This window comes from Aulostomus chinensis, chromosome 24, assembly GCF_037954235.1.
Source record: "Aulostomus chinensis isolate RoL2024-O1b breed Wild chromosome 24, RoL_Achi_v1.0, whole genome shotgun sequence".
NCBI lineage: Eukaryota > Metazoa > Chordata > Actinopteri > Syngnathiformes > Aulostomidae > Aulostomus > Aulostomus chinensis.
In genome coordinates this window covers 7,444,042-7,458,917 of record NC_141343.1, presented here as the reverse complement: position 1 = coordinate 7,458,917, position 14,876 = coordinate 7,444,042, and the positions used below count along the sequence as shown (strand labels likewise).

The window sequence follows — 14,876 nt, the reverse complement described above, 5'->3', positions numbered from 1 at the left end:
TTTTCTTGATGTTTGAGCTTAGAAGTTGGAAAATGCTGAAAAATGATCGATAGTGAAAATTACGCAGTGGAGGCACGTTCAGAAACTAAAATCAAATCTGTGATTACAATCTAGCGAATCTTGAGAATAAAACAGGTTGTTTTTTTGTTTGTGAATATTGCGATTAAAAAGATACTCCGTTTTGCGGCAGCTTTTCTTAAAAATTTGCAGACTTTTTTCGATGCTGCTTTTGGGAGGGTTGTGTGATAACTGGCCAAATGTGCATTTTGGTACGAAAAAAATGCTATTTGTTTGAAAAACAATGGTAGCTTTAACAAAAAAAACATGTTTTTAAACTTTTTACAGCAAACCCACCGACCTTTTTGCGACACCAGTGAGGGAATTCTGGTCGCGAGCCACAAATGATCCGCAGAGTTCGGCTGGTTTTGCATACATTTTTGCAATTGTAGAATTTTCTGGATGGACTGTTTAGTGTTTTCATCCTGTAACACAAGCTGACGAGGACATTTGTGGAAGCGTCACAGTTAATTCGGTCAAAGAGGAGAAGGCTAAGTGAAGATTAGGTGGGATGAGCGAGCAACCAAAATAAAAAGCTCTGTGTGTGTGTGTGTGTGTGTGTGTGTGTGTGTGTGTGTGTGAGAGAGAGAGAGAGAGAGAGAGACACCTGTCAGTTAAGGAAATGTGGTCCCCAAACACACTTTTCGTTTGGTTGTGTGACAAAAACAAAACTCCGTAAGTGACATCCATGCTAACTAGAAGATATTTGGCTCGACTCGCCATGTCTGAATCCAAATGGTAAAGATGTCACAGTAAACTTGTAGGATAAAGCAGCCTTTTCACACAGTTAGACCTCCCAAAATCTGACCAGACTTGAAAATGAAACCGCGTTCTTGGTGAATAAAAACAACTCTTAGACGGTTAATTTGGTGAGGAAAAACAGTTGTATAATATCAGCAGTTATCAATATTTTCGCCATCTGATAATTTGCCCAGTTTCCCAGCTCAAGTCTCCTCACCTTCGCTCATCCTCTGTCATTTAGGATGAGGAAACAATGCGCTAAACACATAATTTTTTCAAAACTATGTTCACAAGTCATAATAGAAGTCACAGTTTGTAAAAACTGCAAAACTTGTTTTATAGATGATTTTAGCAATCAGCCGCCTCAGTTGTCAAAGTACCGGCAAAAAAGAAAAAGAATCTAATATTGTTTATTAGGACTGAGGAGATTTCTGTGGAGGCGCTAACATGTGGGATGTGATTTGCAGACATCTGAAATGGTTTTGTGTTTATAAAACCAATCGATCAGGTGGTTAAGTTGACCTTGGTTCTCCATTAGATACTTGTACCTCCAGCAGCAGCAGCAGCAGCAGCAGCAGCAGCAGCAGCAGCAGCGCGTACCAACAGAACCACGTGGCTGAACTATTAATAAACTCCTGTGGAGCGCAAACACTGCAAGGTGTAACCTCCTGTGACCCTTCCCTCAGACTCGCCGCTACGCGACGGTGTGACAAACCCCTTCTGCCGAGGCGTCGAGTGTTCATTTTTCACATGGGTTGTTCCGTGAGCCCCACACATATCGATCGTACGTGGACGTCGCGCGCGGCGGTAAATGAGTGTGACCCTCGTGGTTACGGCTTTCCTCTGGAGTTGTTGGATGTGTTTTCACAGCTGCGATCGTGTCACCGCAGCACAAAAGCCTCAGCTGCATCACATTTGTTCCCAGGTCTCAGTAGCCTTGACAGTTTAATACTCTTATGTTCTCTATTTTGATTTACAGAGGTTGTTTTTTTTTTATTATTATCATGATCCAGTTCCAGGCTATTTACATACACAGTAGGTGATGAGTGGACTACTTTTTGTTTTTTTAGCGCAGCTTCATTGAGTTGTGGCATAGAGTCTGCAAGGGCCAGTTGCACTCCGTTGTGATTATTATTTTGAGGTGCATTATGTAGCTTAAATAAATCAGAAAATGTTGGATCTTAGTGACGTCCCCACACTTTTCCATAAAATGAAATAATTACATCCATCAGAAAGCTGTTTTTGTAGTACTGTGAGACTCTTGTAAGCAGTAAAAAGGGAAATTCATTGGCTCGAAGTAGGTTAAAGTAGACCTTCCAGTCTCATTAACTGCTGTTCAGAGCTGGTGCGTTTTGATCGCGGGGGAATGGTGATGGTCACTTCACAAACATGTCATCCCTGCAGCACACAAACAAGTGCTTAAGAACAAGAAAAGTGGAAGCTCAAAGATGCAAACAAGTCTGGTCTGATGCGACGAGAGGGATGAAACCGCAAACCTCACTAGGTGTTAAGATGAAGGTCACAGAGATCAGTCCCTCATCTCCCATTGGCGATCGGTTGTGTATTCAGGTTTTTCCTTCAACTTGTCACCCAGCTTCACGAATGCGGATGCTCTCTGTGACAGATCCCAATACCAGTCGGGCGAATTCGGAGGAGAGGCTGAACCATGAGACCCAGGAGCTGGAGAAACGCCTGAGCATGCTCTCTCACAGGACCAGCACAGGTAGCTCCTTTTTACTCCGACTCACAAACTGACACAAAATGTTCCGTCCAACGTTTTCTAATTATCCCAAAGCCCCTATAATCAGTCTGTTACCCCCTCAAGGAGTGTAAATGAAACATAGGCTTTTAATCATGTTGCACCTGGATGTAAATTGAGATTGTAGATTTGACACATTGGTGATTTATTTCTCTTATTATGAGGTGAATGGAAACTAGGCTTTAATGTGCTTTACTGGTGAACGCAGTGTTTTCCTAAATGACTAATAATACGTCTAAACTTGACCTTACAGTCTCGTCCATGTACTGCCCATCTGCTGGAGGAGACGACCGAAGTATATCCGGTTCCTCGGACACCTCTGACACCAGCCAATCGGACTGCAGCATTGGCAGTAGGTTGGCTATTTGGAATGAACCGTCCTCCAATATGTCCGAAAATACTTTGGCCTCTAAAGTGGCTCTACCGAGCACGGAGAAGCTCTCCGTCAACCAGGGCGGCGCGAATCGACCGCCAGTCAAGGCCCCCCGGCAGCTGCAGGAAATCGGCCGTCAGAGCTCCTCTGATAGCGGCATTGCCACCGGCAGCCATTCCTCGTACTCTGGAAGTTTCTCCTCATACACAGGCAGCCTGGATATTACCCCCGTTGAGGACTTTGGGTCTGTTTTCAGCTTGCCTCCACACTTGTCTCAAGACCTGAGCCCTTGTACCTGCGTTACAGTCCCAGGACATGAATACCAGGTGCCGACATCACTCCGGTATCTTTATGACACCCCCAGGAGTCTGTTACCAGACGGAGGCGAGGGTGCTACGGACACTCCTGCCCCTTCAAGTGCTTCTTTAAAGGGGGATAAGAGAGGTGCCACAACCTCTGAGGGTCACCTAGAAACTAATGAGCACCAATCAGTGAGTGAACTCTCTCAGTGCCCTTCAGAAGAGAGCAAGAAACCCCCGTCTGGACCCCCTAGTGACAGTCAGCATCCGGATTCCTGTCATATCTGCAGCTCTGTCACATCCAAAACCCTCGTGACCATCTGTTCCGCGTGTGGGGGCTTGAAGGTAAGCAAACAACCGGTTTCGTTCTTCTACCCTTTGGCCGTAAGCAAATATGTGCTCTGTGTGCTGTAAAACATAAAGAACGGCACCTTTCCCAGCCAAATTGGCCTCACTGTTACACAGTAGCAGCTTCTGTTAGCAGGCGTCATCATCACCACATCATCTGTTCTCTATCTGGCTGTCAATATGACCTTTGCGATATCGCGCGGGCTGACAGGGATGCCGCTCTACATTCGGTGTCAAAGCAGCAGTCCCACAGTCCATCTGTCTGACAAGTTAGCATCTCGGCAGCCCGGTGAGCCTGACACTGTCACTGTGTCCAGCCCACAAGGACCTGTTTCAACGTGACTGACATCTCTGCCACAGACAGAGAAGTGTATTATTTATTGTGAATACTTAACACCACACAGGCCTGTAGGAGTGGAGTTAATGCAAATTGCTTATACAGTATTTATGAGACCCTAAATTTTCTTATTCTTCCATTTGCTATTTGCATTTGTTCAACTCCTTCCTAGTTCAGCTGTAGAACCATCCAAATATCCAACTGCTTAGCTCTCTCAGGACGTTGTTGGATGTATTTTCCAGTTTCTTCTTTTTATACTTGTGACATATTCTTTCTTTCTACAATGAAAGTCGGTGGAGAAATTCTAAAAGTACTTGGTGAATTTTTGGCTCTCTCAACTCTTTCCTGACTTCTCCATGAGAAAAAAAAAATCAGATTTCTTCACCTTTCAATTCTTTGCAGCCTCAGGTTTTATTGTCGTTATCATACCCAAAGAGTTGCCCTTGTCGGGAACTCTTCCCCTTTCAGAATTTACTTAGAATTTAAGTGAGATATGAGGGCGGTCGGACTGTTTTGTGATGCTTTTCGATCTTAAAACTTGTTCTTACGCCTCAGATACTTGATAAAACGGCAGGATGCTAACGAGTAAGCTAGTTCTCATAATCTGATACAATATGATTTCATAGCCCTGAAACGGGACCCTGCCACTTCCTGGAAAACTCTGACTACAACAAACGGGACATCAATTCTTCTTATACTCTAAAACCGTAGCCGTTACAGGAAGTGCTGCTGTGCTTCCACCAACAACTGAAGAAGAATGGATTGAAACGTCATATAAGTGGGCGGAGCTCGCAAAAATGTCAGCAATGAGTCAATATTTGAAAATTACCATTAAAACGGAGGCATATCCAGTGTCAAGGCTGTAGTTTGGACCGCCGAATTCGATGATGGAAAAAAAGATGCATGGCTTCTTTCTCTGGACAAATGGTATTAGTACATGTTTGAAAACCTGCGCCAGGTCCTTCAACAATGATGCCACAGAGCTCTAGGGCTGATTTAATGTACTTTATAAATTATTTTATTCAGAATGAAGTTCTTTTTTTTTCTGAATCTCCCATCGCTGACCCACAGATTCCTCACCGTCTAGGGTTTGCCGGCCTTTTTACTCAGAAATGTCTGAAATTAGAATCAAATGATATCTGCTTGCCCTTAAATATGTAAAATATTCTGTATTCATGGAACAAAATAAAACGATACAAATGAAATAGGTTTTAAATTGAGAGGGCAATTGAATTCACATGTTCCCTTAATATTAGAACATTACATATCTATACAGGCTATGACTTTATAGATTATACATTTATGTATATACTGAATTTTTTAAGACTGGTATTTGCTCACGATTGAATATTGGCTAATACGTAGACTCAGATGTCAGAATCGGAATCAGGAAGTAAAAACTAAGCTTTGAGGATCAGTTCGTTGGAGGCTGGCGTACTACAGTATTTTTCACTTCTTACAAGTTCCATGCTTTTCACTGGGTTTTACAATGGTTTCTTTTCGAACCGATCAATTTATAACGGCTCCTAAAAAGTTGTGACGCTGAACTCTACAAAGTCCTGCCAGTCACTTTATTGAACACTCTAAACGAACAGCTCCCCCTGCTGGTCGTGCACCTCGCAGAAGATGCAAGTTGATGACTTTTTTTTGTCTGGCTGGATGGATAATCTGTTCTTTTCACACAGCAACAGTAAATAAATCAGGAGCTATTGGCCAGAAGCTGATGGCTCAGGAGTGAGCAGTGTGGGAGGGTATTTATCACCCTCAGGCAGAGTGACATGAACCCTCCCCGAGTGTTTATTGGCTCGACTATAAAGGGATGGTTCCAACTAATATTAACCCACATGTATTTCTTTGAACACACAAATTGATAAAACCATTAATAGTATAATTGTCTGTATCACTTCCAGGGGACGCCGTTCATCCCAGCGAGCGGTTCAGCGGCACCTGCTATTCCAGGTAATTAAAAAGTCATTTGCACTCTGCATGCTTAACTTCCTTCATGTTTCATGAGCTTCCTGATGCGGCCAGGGCTTGGTGATTTGCTGAAGGATGAGCATGCGAGACAGAAATGAAAGGGTTTTGCCTCCGGAACATCATATTTCCCATCCAGCAGATCAAAGTTTTGACAAATCACTGTGCAGCGAGTACAGTGTTGCGGTAAAGAGAATTCCGGAGAAGTCCTGCATCACTCTTGAGTCCAGCCACTGCCTCAAGAAGATGAGGGAGGAATCAACGGCGCCAAAGAAAGGGCGAGAGAAGTTGGCTAGTCTCTTGGCGGATCTGCTGCACTTCCCAAAAGAGGCCAAGTCCAGCAGACTGAACTTGTACGAGCCCATGAGTCCTGCATTTGACCTCCAGCCTACAGCTGCACCCTCGCAAGAGTCCCGGCGAGACAAAAGAGTCGTCATATATGAAAACTGTTTGAAATGTCAAGGAGACCACTGTCATCCACCCCCGCGGGTCGTACCTCCTCAAATATACCGCAGCAACTCACAAGTCTTTCCAACCGGGCTGAAAAAGCATCAAGAAGCTGCTGCTGATGCTGCTGATGAAGCTCCTGGATCGCAGGGCGTGGACGCCAGCCAGTATGAGGAGATGAGTGATCAGGCGGTGACCAGCGAAGGTAAGAGGCCTCTTCACCTTTCTCTTCGACTCCAGCGTCCTTCTCCTCTTCAGTCCCTCTGGCACGGACCGCCTGTATTTCTGTCCTCTTTTTCCATCAATAAACACACTTTCCTCCTGTCTTGGTTTTTCCTCCTTCCATCATCTTGCTTTCTTTCTGAAAACCAGAAACTCTTAATCAGGACCAGGAATCAGGCATCAGTTTGAAAATCAAATCAACTGCCCCTCAACACAAGTTCAATACACCAAATTCCATGAATTCGTTCAACGCCATTGATGAGCTTTTGAGTGCAGTTTGTGTGTTTTTACTGTAGAGGGCGTTGTTGTGAAAGATGGTGTGCTCTTTGGGGTCCATAAACAAGTAAAAGAAGAGCTTCGTAAACCAGAAGACGCTGCAGACATCTCGATGTTGCAGGTCGCCCGGGGGGGTGGCATTGCACCGGGCTGACTTTGTAGCACTGTTGTCAGGCAGAGGAGATGGGTGGGTGCACCGGTTCCCTCGGGGTGCCATGCAGCCCCAGCGGGCCAATTACTTGTATTGATTTTTTTTTTTATTGAAACTCATCCCTTGCAATGTTCCAGTCGCTAATAAATGTGGTCCTTCAGCTAAATAGTGATTTCAGTGGCTTGGTAATCTTTGGGATGTGAGTAGGGACGGGAATTGATACGATTTTTACGATTCGGGTTCCATTTTCGATTCTGCTTAACGATTCGGTTCTTTATTGATGCTCTTATCGATTCTCGTTTGGGGAAAAAAAGAGGAACTAACAGTCGGACTCTGTCTCTCGTCATGGTCATCTTGATGTAATGCATGAGAAGGCGTTCACTGAGCGTTAATGATAGGCAGCGTTAGCTGGTTAGCCACCAGCAGTGTTAACAGCAGAGGAGGTGCTAACGTTGCCGCCGCTGCTGGGTTGAGATTCACTCCGGGGCAGATCGAAAACGCGACAGTCATTCAACGTTATCACATGCTGTGTTCCTGCATATTGGTAGTATTTCCTCCCCTTGATGAAATATCCACTTTGCAAGTACTGCAAGTTGCCCTGTTGTCATCCTTTCTCGTGAAATGTAACCAAACTTTCGAACGTTTGTGCCGCTTGGGCGCCACGTTTCCTGCTGGCTGCACTGGTGAATGATGTCGCCATGTACATTACGTAGCTTGCATAAGCAGCGCGATGTGCATGGTGATGTCATTCGCGCCCACTGGAATCGATAAGGGAATCTTAGCCAATGATTCCAAGGAATTGAAACACCGGGAACCGGTTCTTGTTGAGAACCGGTTTTCAATTCCCGTTCCCTAAATGTCTGACCCGGTCGATACGCTGCTTCTGGGCAACTTAGTCATAAAAGTAGTGGGAACAGTGTTTCCTTTATTTTTTTTTATTATCAGGTTTTTCATTTGCACATGACGGGAGATGAAATACTGCTTCATGTTCAGCCTCTTTCCCAGCATGCACCTTGTTGTCTGCCCTCTTGCACATTAGCTATGATTAATGCGGCTCTTATTTTGCAGCATTTAATTGAGAGCGCCGAGCAGTTGGCACTCGCGTGAGATGTCTCCTATTTGTCCCCGTCGTTGTCTCCCCAGGAACTCATGCATTTATAACCAGCGAGCACTTTCTTTTTCCTGCTTTTATTCACAAAATGTTTTTTTTTAATGGAAAAAAAAAGGTTAAAATATGGGATGATTCACTTCAGTGTACACACACACACACACACACACACACACACACACACACACACACACACTGTTTGATTTCTTATGTTTGAAACACCCTTTATGTTTCTCCACCACCAGACAAAAGGCTTAATAGTAAAGAAGAGCGACGCAGAGCTGATCCTGCTTACGAGATCATGGAGGGTCGAGCGCCAGAGAGAAACTCTGAGGTGGGCCAATCCAAAACTCCCTAATCCTCTTTATGATATCAACCGCTCACACATTGTGACTTTGTAACTAATTGTGCTCCGCGTTCAGCGTAAGTGATTGGAGTTATAATTAAGGAATAAAAGTTATCGCAGGAGCTGGATTGAGAGCAGCTGTGGACTGCCTCAGCCCACCCGCGTGTACGTGGGGACCCTCGGCAGGATGGGAGGTTTTTATCGTGTGTGAGGAGATGCGCTGATCTCAGACCTCGTTCAGCCGTCAGGCAGCGTCTCAGCCGGGCTGGATGTCATGACCTCATCGGTTCGCCCGCTTCTCATTCACCTTTTTGCTAACTTTGACGGTTCGCAGCGGAAATGGAGGTTACGCTTCATGTCAGTATGCTTGTAATAAGCATTAATTAATAGGTAACAAGGCCTTATGAGATGCTTGTACTTAATTAATATCATTAAAATATTTTGTTTGTATTATGTATTAATTACCAGTTAAGTAAGCTTATTTTGTTGCATGGAAATTAATATTTTGTTTTGGCAATTATTATCTTTTAACTTTGCATTTATTAACACTTAATTAAAGATATTTGGTTGCTTTGACAGCCAGTATTTTGCTATGCATTTAGTAGCAATTGACTGTACATTTACTAACAATTAACTGAGCTTTTTTTAAAAAAAAATTTTTTAATGTCATGGATGTTAGCTGACAACGACGCATTTGTTAACTCTTAGCTAAGCTTTTCGCAGCCACAGGTGCTAAAGTAAGATCACAGCCAAAGTAAAAGAAGAACAAAGTCGGGTGGTTAAAAAAAAAAAAAAAAGGTATCCGATTAATTTGATGTTTTGTAACTAAGTCAAATAAATCTGTTTTCAATTATGGCAGTGCCAAGCATTTGAAATGTGTCAGTTCTTATAGTTGACATGAATGTGTGAATAAATGGATATATTAAGGCTAGAGGGGGAAATCTGTCATATTCTTCATGCATTTGGGACACTTTTCAGCGGTGAAATTTAGTAATGGCCACGATTATAAAAATGACGTTTGGGGTCTTCTTCAGTTTCTGGCTCACTCGACGCAGCCAAGCCGTGTTTCTGCCCTCTACTGGTTACCCACACGTCAAATCCATGCATGGGGGTCAAAGGGCAAGAGTGGGATTAAATACGTAAATTTTTCAAGTGTGGTGTTTTTTTTAAAATCTAATTAATCAAATCAAAATTAACGTGTTACTGTGCCAACCCTTGATTCAGATTAATCTTATAAATCCATAAATGATTATTAACACGTGCATAGATTTATATGATTAACACAGATCTTGCCATAGTAAGCAGCTCATAAGAACTGTATTACATATTAATTAATGCTTTATTACAAGCACCTTAATATGAAGTATTACTGAAATGGATCTCTGCTGTAGTAGAATTCACCCCTTGGAGGTTTCCAGAGATTTAGAAAGAGAAGACTTTCATCAAGCACATATCTGAACATAAAATATGAGACTAGAGCCAGCAGGAGGCTTGGCTTAGCTCAACATTAATACCCCAAACCACGTCAGGAAACAGGCGTTCTCCTTTTAAAAATGTACATTTTTTTCATTACCTTTCTTTCCCATTTCAACTTCATTCTATAGGCTCGCAAATTAAAACTAGCTTGAACTTGTCTGATCATCCTTGATTTAAAAAAAAAACAACCCTTAAGGGGAAACTACTTGACGATGTAAACCACACAATGCTTTGTGTTAATCTCAAGAGGATAATCCAACTGGCCAGACCCCCCTCCAGTGAGGTTTGAGTATCTCCAGCAGCTGGATCCTTGAGTTCTCAACAACTATTAGCATATTTAAATATTCATGCACACACCAGCCTGAGGTTCCGTCACTGTAAGTGAAATAAAATCATCTTCATTTATCAAGTCGATCCTGTTTTATGTGTTAAATATGGAGCCGCCGAGCTTCAATAAGCATAAATGAGGAGGCAGGAGAACCTCTGAAGTCATTAAACCAACCACACCTCCACCCTGAGGGTTGAGTTCAGTACTTCACCGTTAAAGAATTCTGGTAAGAAACGATGTATAATTAGACGGACGAGACTTTACCAGACTTTTGCTGATTTAACCTCTAACATGAATTTCAAATTGAAGCGTGCAGCTGCCGTGGAGACAATAAAGTCCTGAGGCTGATGTTCATTTACCCTCAGAGGCGCATGATGATGCTCACGAAGGGGAGGAATCCCTCATGGCTGCCTCCCTGAAAGCAATATGGCTGTGCTCCACCTGCACACACCACAATAGCTGTGCTCACTGCGGCTGCCTGGAGTCCTAGATTATGAGGTGCTGCAATTCCCCTTGAACAATGAAGCATCACGGACACGTGCGACCCCGAACCTTCATTAAAGTCCTGATTATCTGCCTCTGGGTCTATCAAGACTCCTTAAATGAGCTGAAGACAAAGTCCTGTGTGGTCATTGTAAGCACTGGATATGTCAGATTAATCGCCTGTGTGTGTGTGTGTGTGTGTGTGTGTGTGTGTGTGTGTGTGTGTGTGTCGCAGGCAGAAGAAAAAAGCAAGTATGAGTTGATGGGCGGCTGTGGTCAGCAGAGGTTCCTGCAAGAGGCAGAAGGTGAGTCGAGTCGATTTTACCCTTTTTTTCTTTCTTTTTTCTTTCTTTTTGGAGTTTCTCTGAATGCATCCCACAGGCTTCTTACAATAAACGGAGTGAAAGTGATGAGTCACGCACCTGAAACCGCGCTAGAACGGCGCGCAGGAGTTGAAGTAAATGAGTTCCGTTGACTCCAAGTGGCACTTTGGCGGGAACTTGTTTTCACGGTACAATTTAAGTAGCCCCGGAATTTGACATTCAGGACAACTGACAGCGTCTCGCACGTTTTATTACGAAGACCAAACCCCTGGCAGTTGTTTGAAAGACACAAGTTATCTGACAGATTTGACTCCATTTTATCCCCCCCCCCCCCCCCCCCAAAATGTCATCAACAAAATCAAAGCTTTGTCATCGAATATTGATGATGTCACGTATTTAGTTTTGAACCAATCGCAGCCTGGGAGACGACAGTAAAGACCAATCATTAGGTGGTCAGTAAATTAAATTAATAAATCAAGTATTTGTTCAGTGTTTGATATTCAAAATCTCCAATGGCAGAAATAGCACACAAAGTAATAATGATGAAAAAGATATCTCAGGGTACTTCCTAGGAGCCGGTCACAGGGCATTTATTTATGTATTCATTCATTCATTTGTACTGTAAATATTAAGTTTGAAGGAGTTCTATTGTTATATTTTATTCAGATAGTTAAGGATGGATGGGTGGGTGGATGGGTGGGTGGATGGGTGGGTGGGTGAATGCTCTATACCATAGAAAGATACCCGCAGCAGCAATAAATGTTGTTTGACATTCCGTGAGTTTGAAATCTCACCAGGAATTTCACCCTGTCGCGAATTTACAGACGTCTCCAAAACTCAAGTCTAGTCTCAAACTGTCTTTGAGCGATGAGGTAGTTTGGCAGTAATTGTAGGTGCGACGTGTCCCACCGATACCCTGGCAGTCTTATAATCACATGCTTGTGCATCATAATCTAGAACTGCTTGAGCTACAAGAAACCAGAACAGGAAAGTGTGGAGACGCACCCGGGTGTCACAGCTACGTCGGGTCAGCTATTTTTCTCTCGAGGCTCTTAAGTTCCTGTATGGTTGAAATTAGAAATTGGGGCCGATGTTATTTGAATTGTTCAATACTGAGGCCATAATAGCAACCGCAAAAGGTCTGCAACCAGCACACAGGGTAAGTTGTCACAGTCCAGCCCCCAAAACGAACTCAGTAATGGTTGCGTTGCTGCTTTTCGACCCAAACAAAAAAACTAAATGAGCCCAATTTGAAAAATACATGGAATTATTCTTCAATTGTCATTTCCTCCTTATTTTTACCAAACTACGATATATTTTTATTTGAAGAATTCCCGGAATGGCACCAAAAAAAAAAATTTGATCAGGTCAGAGCTTCCAACTTTTCAAGTGTGAAGTTATTTTTATCTCTAGAAATGGGCTAGTTTGTCGCTCCTTTTTGTCCTAAGGCTCATTCGAATGGTACGAGTCGTTGTTGGATCACATAAAGCAAGCAGAGGTGTGAGTCATTCATGTCATTTGCGTTGATGTCCTTCAAAATAACCAACTCCTTTTCATTGTATAGAGAAAAGCCTCCGGCTGCCCGGTCATTTATTTCTCCATCTGCATTTATGTAACGGCCAAGTTACATAAGAGCCAATTGTGTGGAGAGAAAACACCCAGATATGAAACCACATAGCGAGCGCAGCGATGCGTGACAGGATACCTGCGCTGATGTGAGGTGGGAGGACAGTTGTCAGGGGACGTTTGGCCACTTATGCATCCCACCTCCAGAAACAAGCCCTTCAGCCTAATGCACACCTGCTCTAGAAACTCCCAGCAGCTGTCAACATGTGGCAGCAAACCCATCAGTCACGTCCATGTACCTGCACACGCTCGGCTCGGCTACCGTGTCATCACGGCCATCAGTCGCTTCGGCTGGCAGCTAATGGACGGAGACGTGCAGGAGGTGGCCAAGGCCGCCAGCTCGGGTCCTTTATGTGCCGCTCCATGGCGACTCTGATGGGGACAGTATTTTCATGTGATGGTTTAGTTTGCTAACATTTCATGTCAAACGAGCCATAGCAGCAGCTGTGACCTCTATAGCTCAATCTGTGCTTGCATTAAAGGGATAATTCACCCAAAACATTTAAGATTTCGTCACTACCTATTGCTTCATGCCAACGGAAGATAGGGGGAAATTATGCAGACCACAAAACGCTGCTGGAGTTTAACAGGAGAAGGTGTGGAATCTTGTCTCCCGACAATTTAAGTGAATGGGGACTAATTTCTAAACGTTGATAAACACAAACTTGAAACCCGCCGTGCTGCTCATATGAAGAAATCCAATTATCCTGTAGCTCAGACACACTAAATTGTTTCGGAAAATGTCACTGACACCATATTTGTAGCTCATTGAACATGGTAGCCTGTAGCCGCTGGCGATGTCACCATCTTTTTGGTGATAGAAGTAAGGCGACAGAGAAATGTAGCCTGTTTTTTTGACACCTAGACATGTGAAATATTTGCATAGAACACTTCGTAGATTGGCTGCAAAGAGAGCAGTAGCTTATTTAGCTCGCTCATAGCCTGTTAGCTTGTTTTAGTTCGCACACTGTCCATGGTTAATCTATGGAAAAAGAGGTTTTTCAGCGTTTATACTATATGTAAATACTTTCTGGTGGAACTAAGTATTCTAATGTCAAGGTATCTGTAGTTTACATGTTTGTATTTGAGGGGGCTGTGCTCTTACATTTCAATGGAAATGTTGTACTACTAAGACTTTAAAGTGACCTTCATAGAACTACGGTTTGAGGCGCACACTCCTGGGCACTGGAATTAACAGATGTTATGTAGAATGTATACTTTTACTTTTGATACTTAAGTAAACTCATTATCAAATACTTCTTGGTTTTTCTACTGAAGTAGAATTTTGAATTTAAACTTTTACCAGAGGACTGTTCTGTTCTGAGTACTTTCTCTGTTACTTTGTTCCACCACTGCAAATGGCAGCCTGAAAATTAAAGGAAAGGGGAGCCTTGCAAACCCATCGGAGGTTTTTCTGTGAAATGAATGACCTTTCAATGTACAAACCTACATATTTGTTTGTGGAAACAAGATGTTGCAGTACGTCTGCCTGCTAGACGACCACGGCCATCACCTTGAACATGGCACACACCCTAAAAAAACACACCTGTCAGTAGATTGGCCGCAAAAGCTCTTGACATTTGAGTGTAGGTCACTAATCTCAGCAAGGTATTGCGTCTTACATCGACCCTACAGGCTTTGTAAACTGTATTATGTCCAAGTCCCCCAGCCTGGCCCTGTAGCTGCGGGTAAAGCCATGCTTGTAATGGCAGCCATTATAGAACACCACACTTGTGCAAAGGCTGCTCGGTGTCTGATCAATTAGGTATCAGGCCTCTTAGACATCGCCGAAGGCTGCACCCGTCGAGACTGCGCTGGCGTCTAATGGCCTCTCCCTGATTGTCGGAGAGTCCCCTGGGGTAGATGCCTCACAGTTGCTGGTAATGGCCACTGCCTGTTGCCATTTAGGGAGGGTCAAAAGCAGGTGAAGCCTTTTGTTTTTTTCAATCCCCAAATGCTTCTACACAACATCGACAGCATCGTATGTACATCTCCGTCAATCTAACTGTACAGCCATACTGGTAAACCCATGGCAGCCTCTATTTGACTGGTTTGGAAGTATTTCTCAGAGTACCGTCTGATCCTGACACAAAACTGTCGTACCCACCCTCTAGAGACACCCTCAGGAGTGTTTCAATCTGTTCTCTGTCGATGTACGACAATTACACATAAGAGCAGAGTCAACTCGGTGTCTTTTATCAT

At 43.5% G+C, this 14,876-nt stretch overlaps 1 protein-coding gene across 3 annotated transcripts in view; it reads left to right on the top strand.

Annotated features, from left to right (window-relative positions):
- Window positions 1-14,876, top strand: part of dok7a (docking protein 7a) — a 36,967-nt gene that overhangs the window by 14,486 nt on the left and 7,605 nt on the right. For 2 of the 3 annotated variants that reach the window (XM_086197311.1, XM_086197309.1), the window contains exons 6-11: window positions 2,423-2,521; window positions 2,811-3,574; window positions 5,825-5,873; window positions 6,028-6,540; window positions 8,338-8,426; window positions 10,961-11,030. In XM_086197311.1, coding sequence (XP_086053437.1) covers window positions 2,423-2,521; window positions 2,811-3,574; window positions 5,825-5,873; window positions 6,028-6,540; window positions 8,338-8,426; window positions 10,961-11,030 — 1,584 coding nt within the window. The remainder of the gene's footprint in view (window positions 1-2,422; window positions 2,522-2,810; window positions 3,575-5,824; window positions 5,874-6,027; window positions 6,541-8,337; window positions 8,427-10,960; window positions 11,031-14,876) is intronic. The other variant, XM_086197310.1, reaches the window with a different exon arrangement.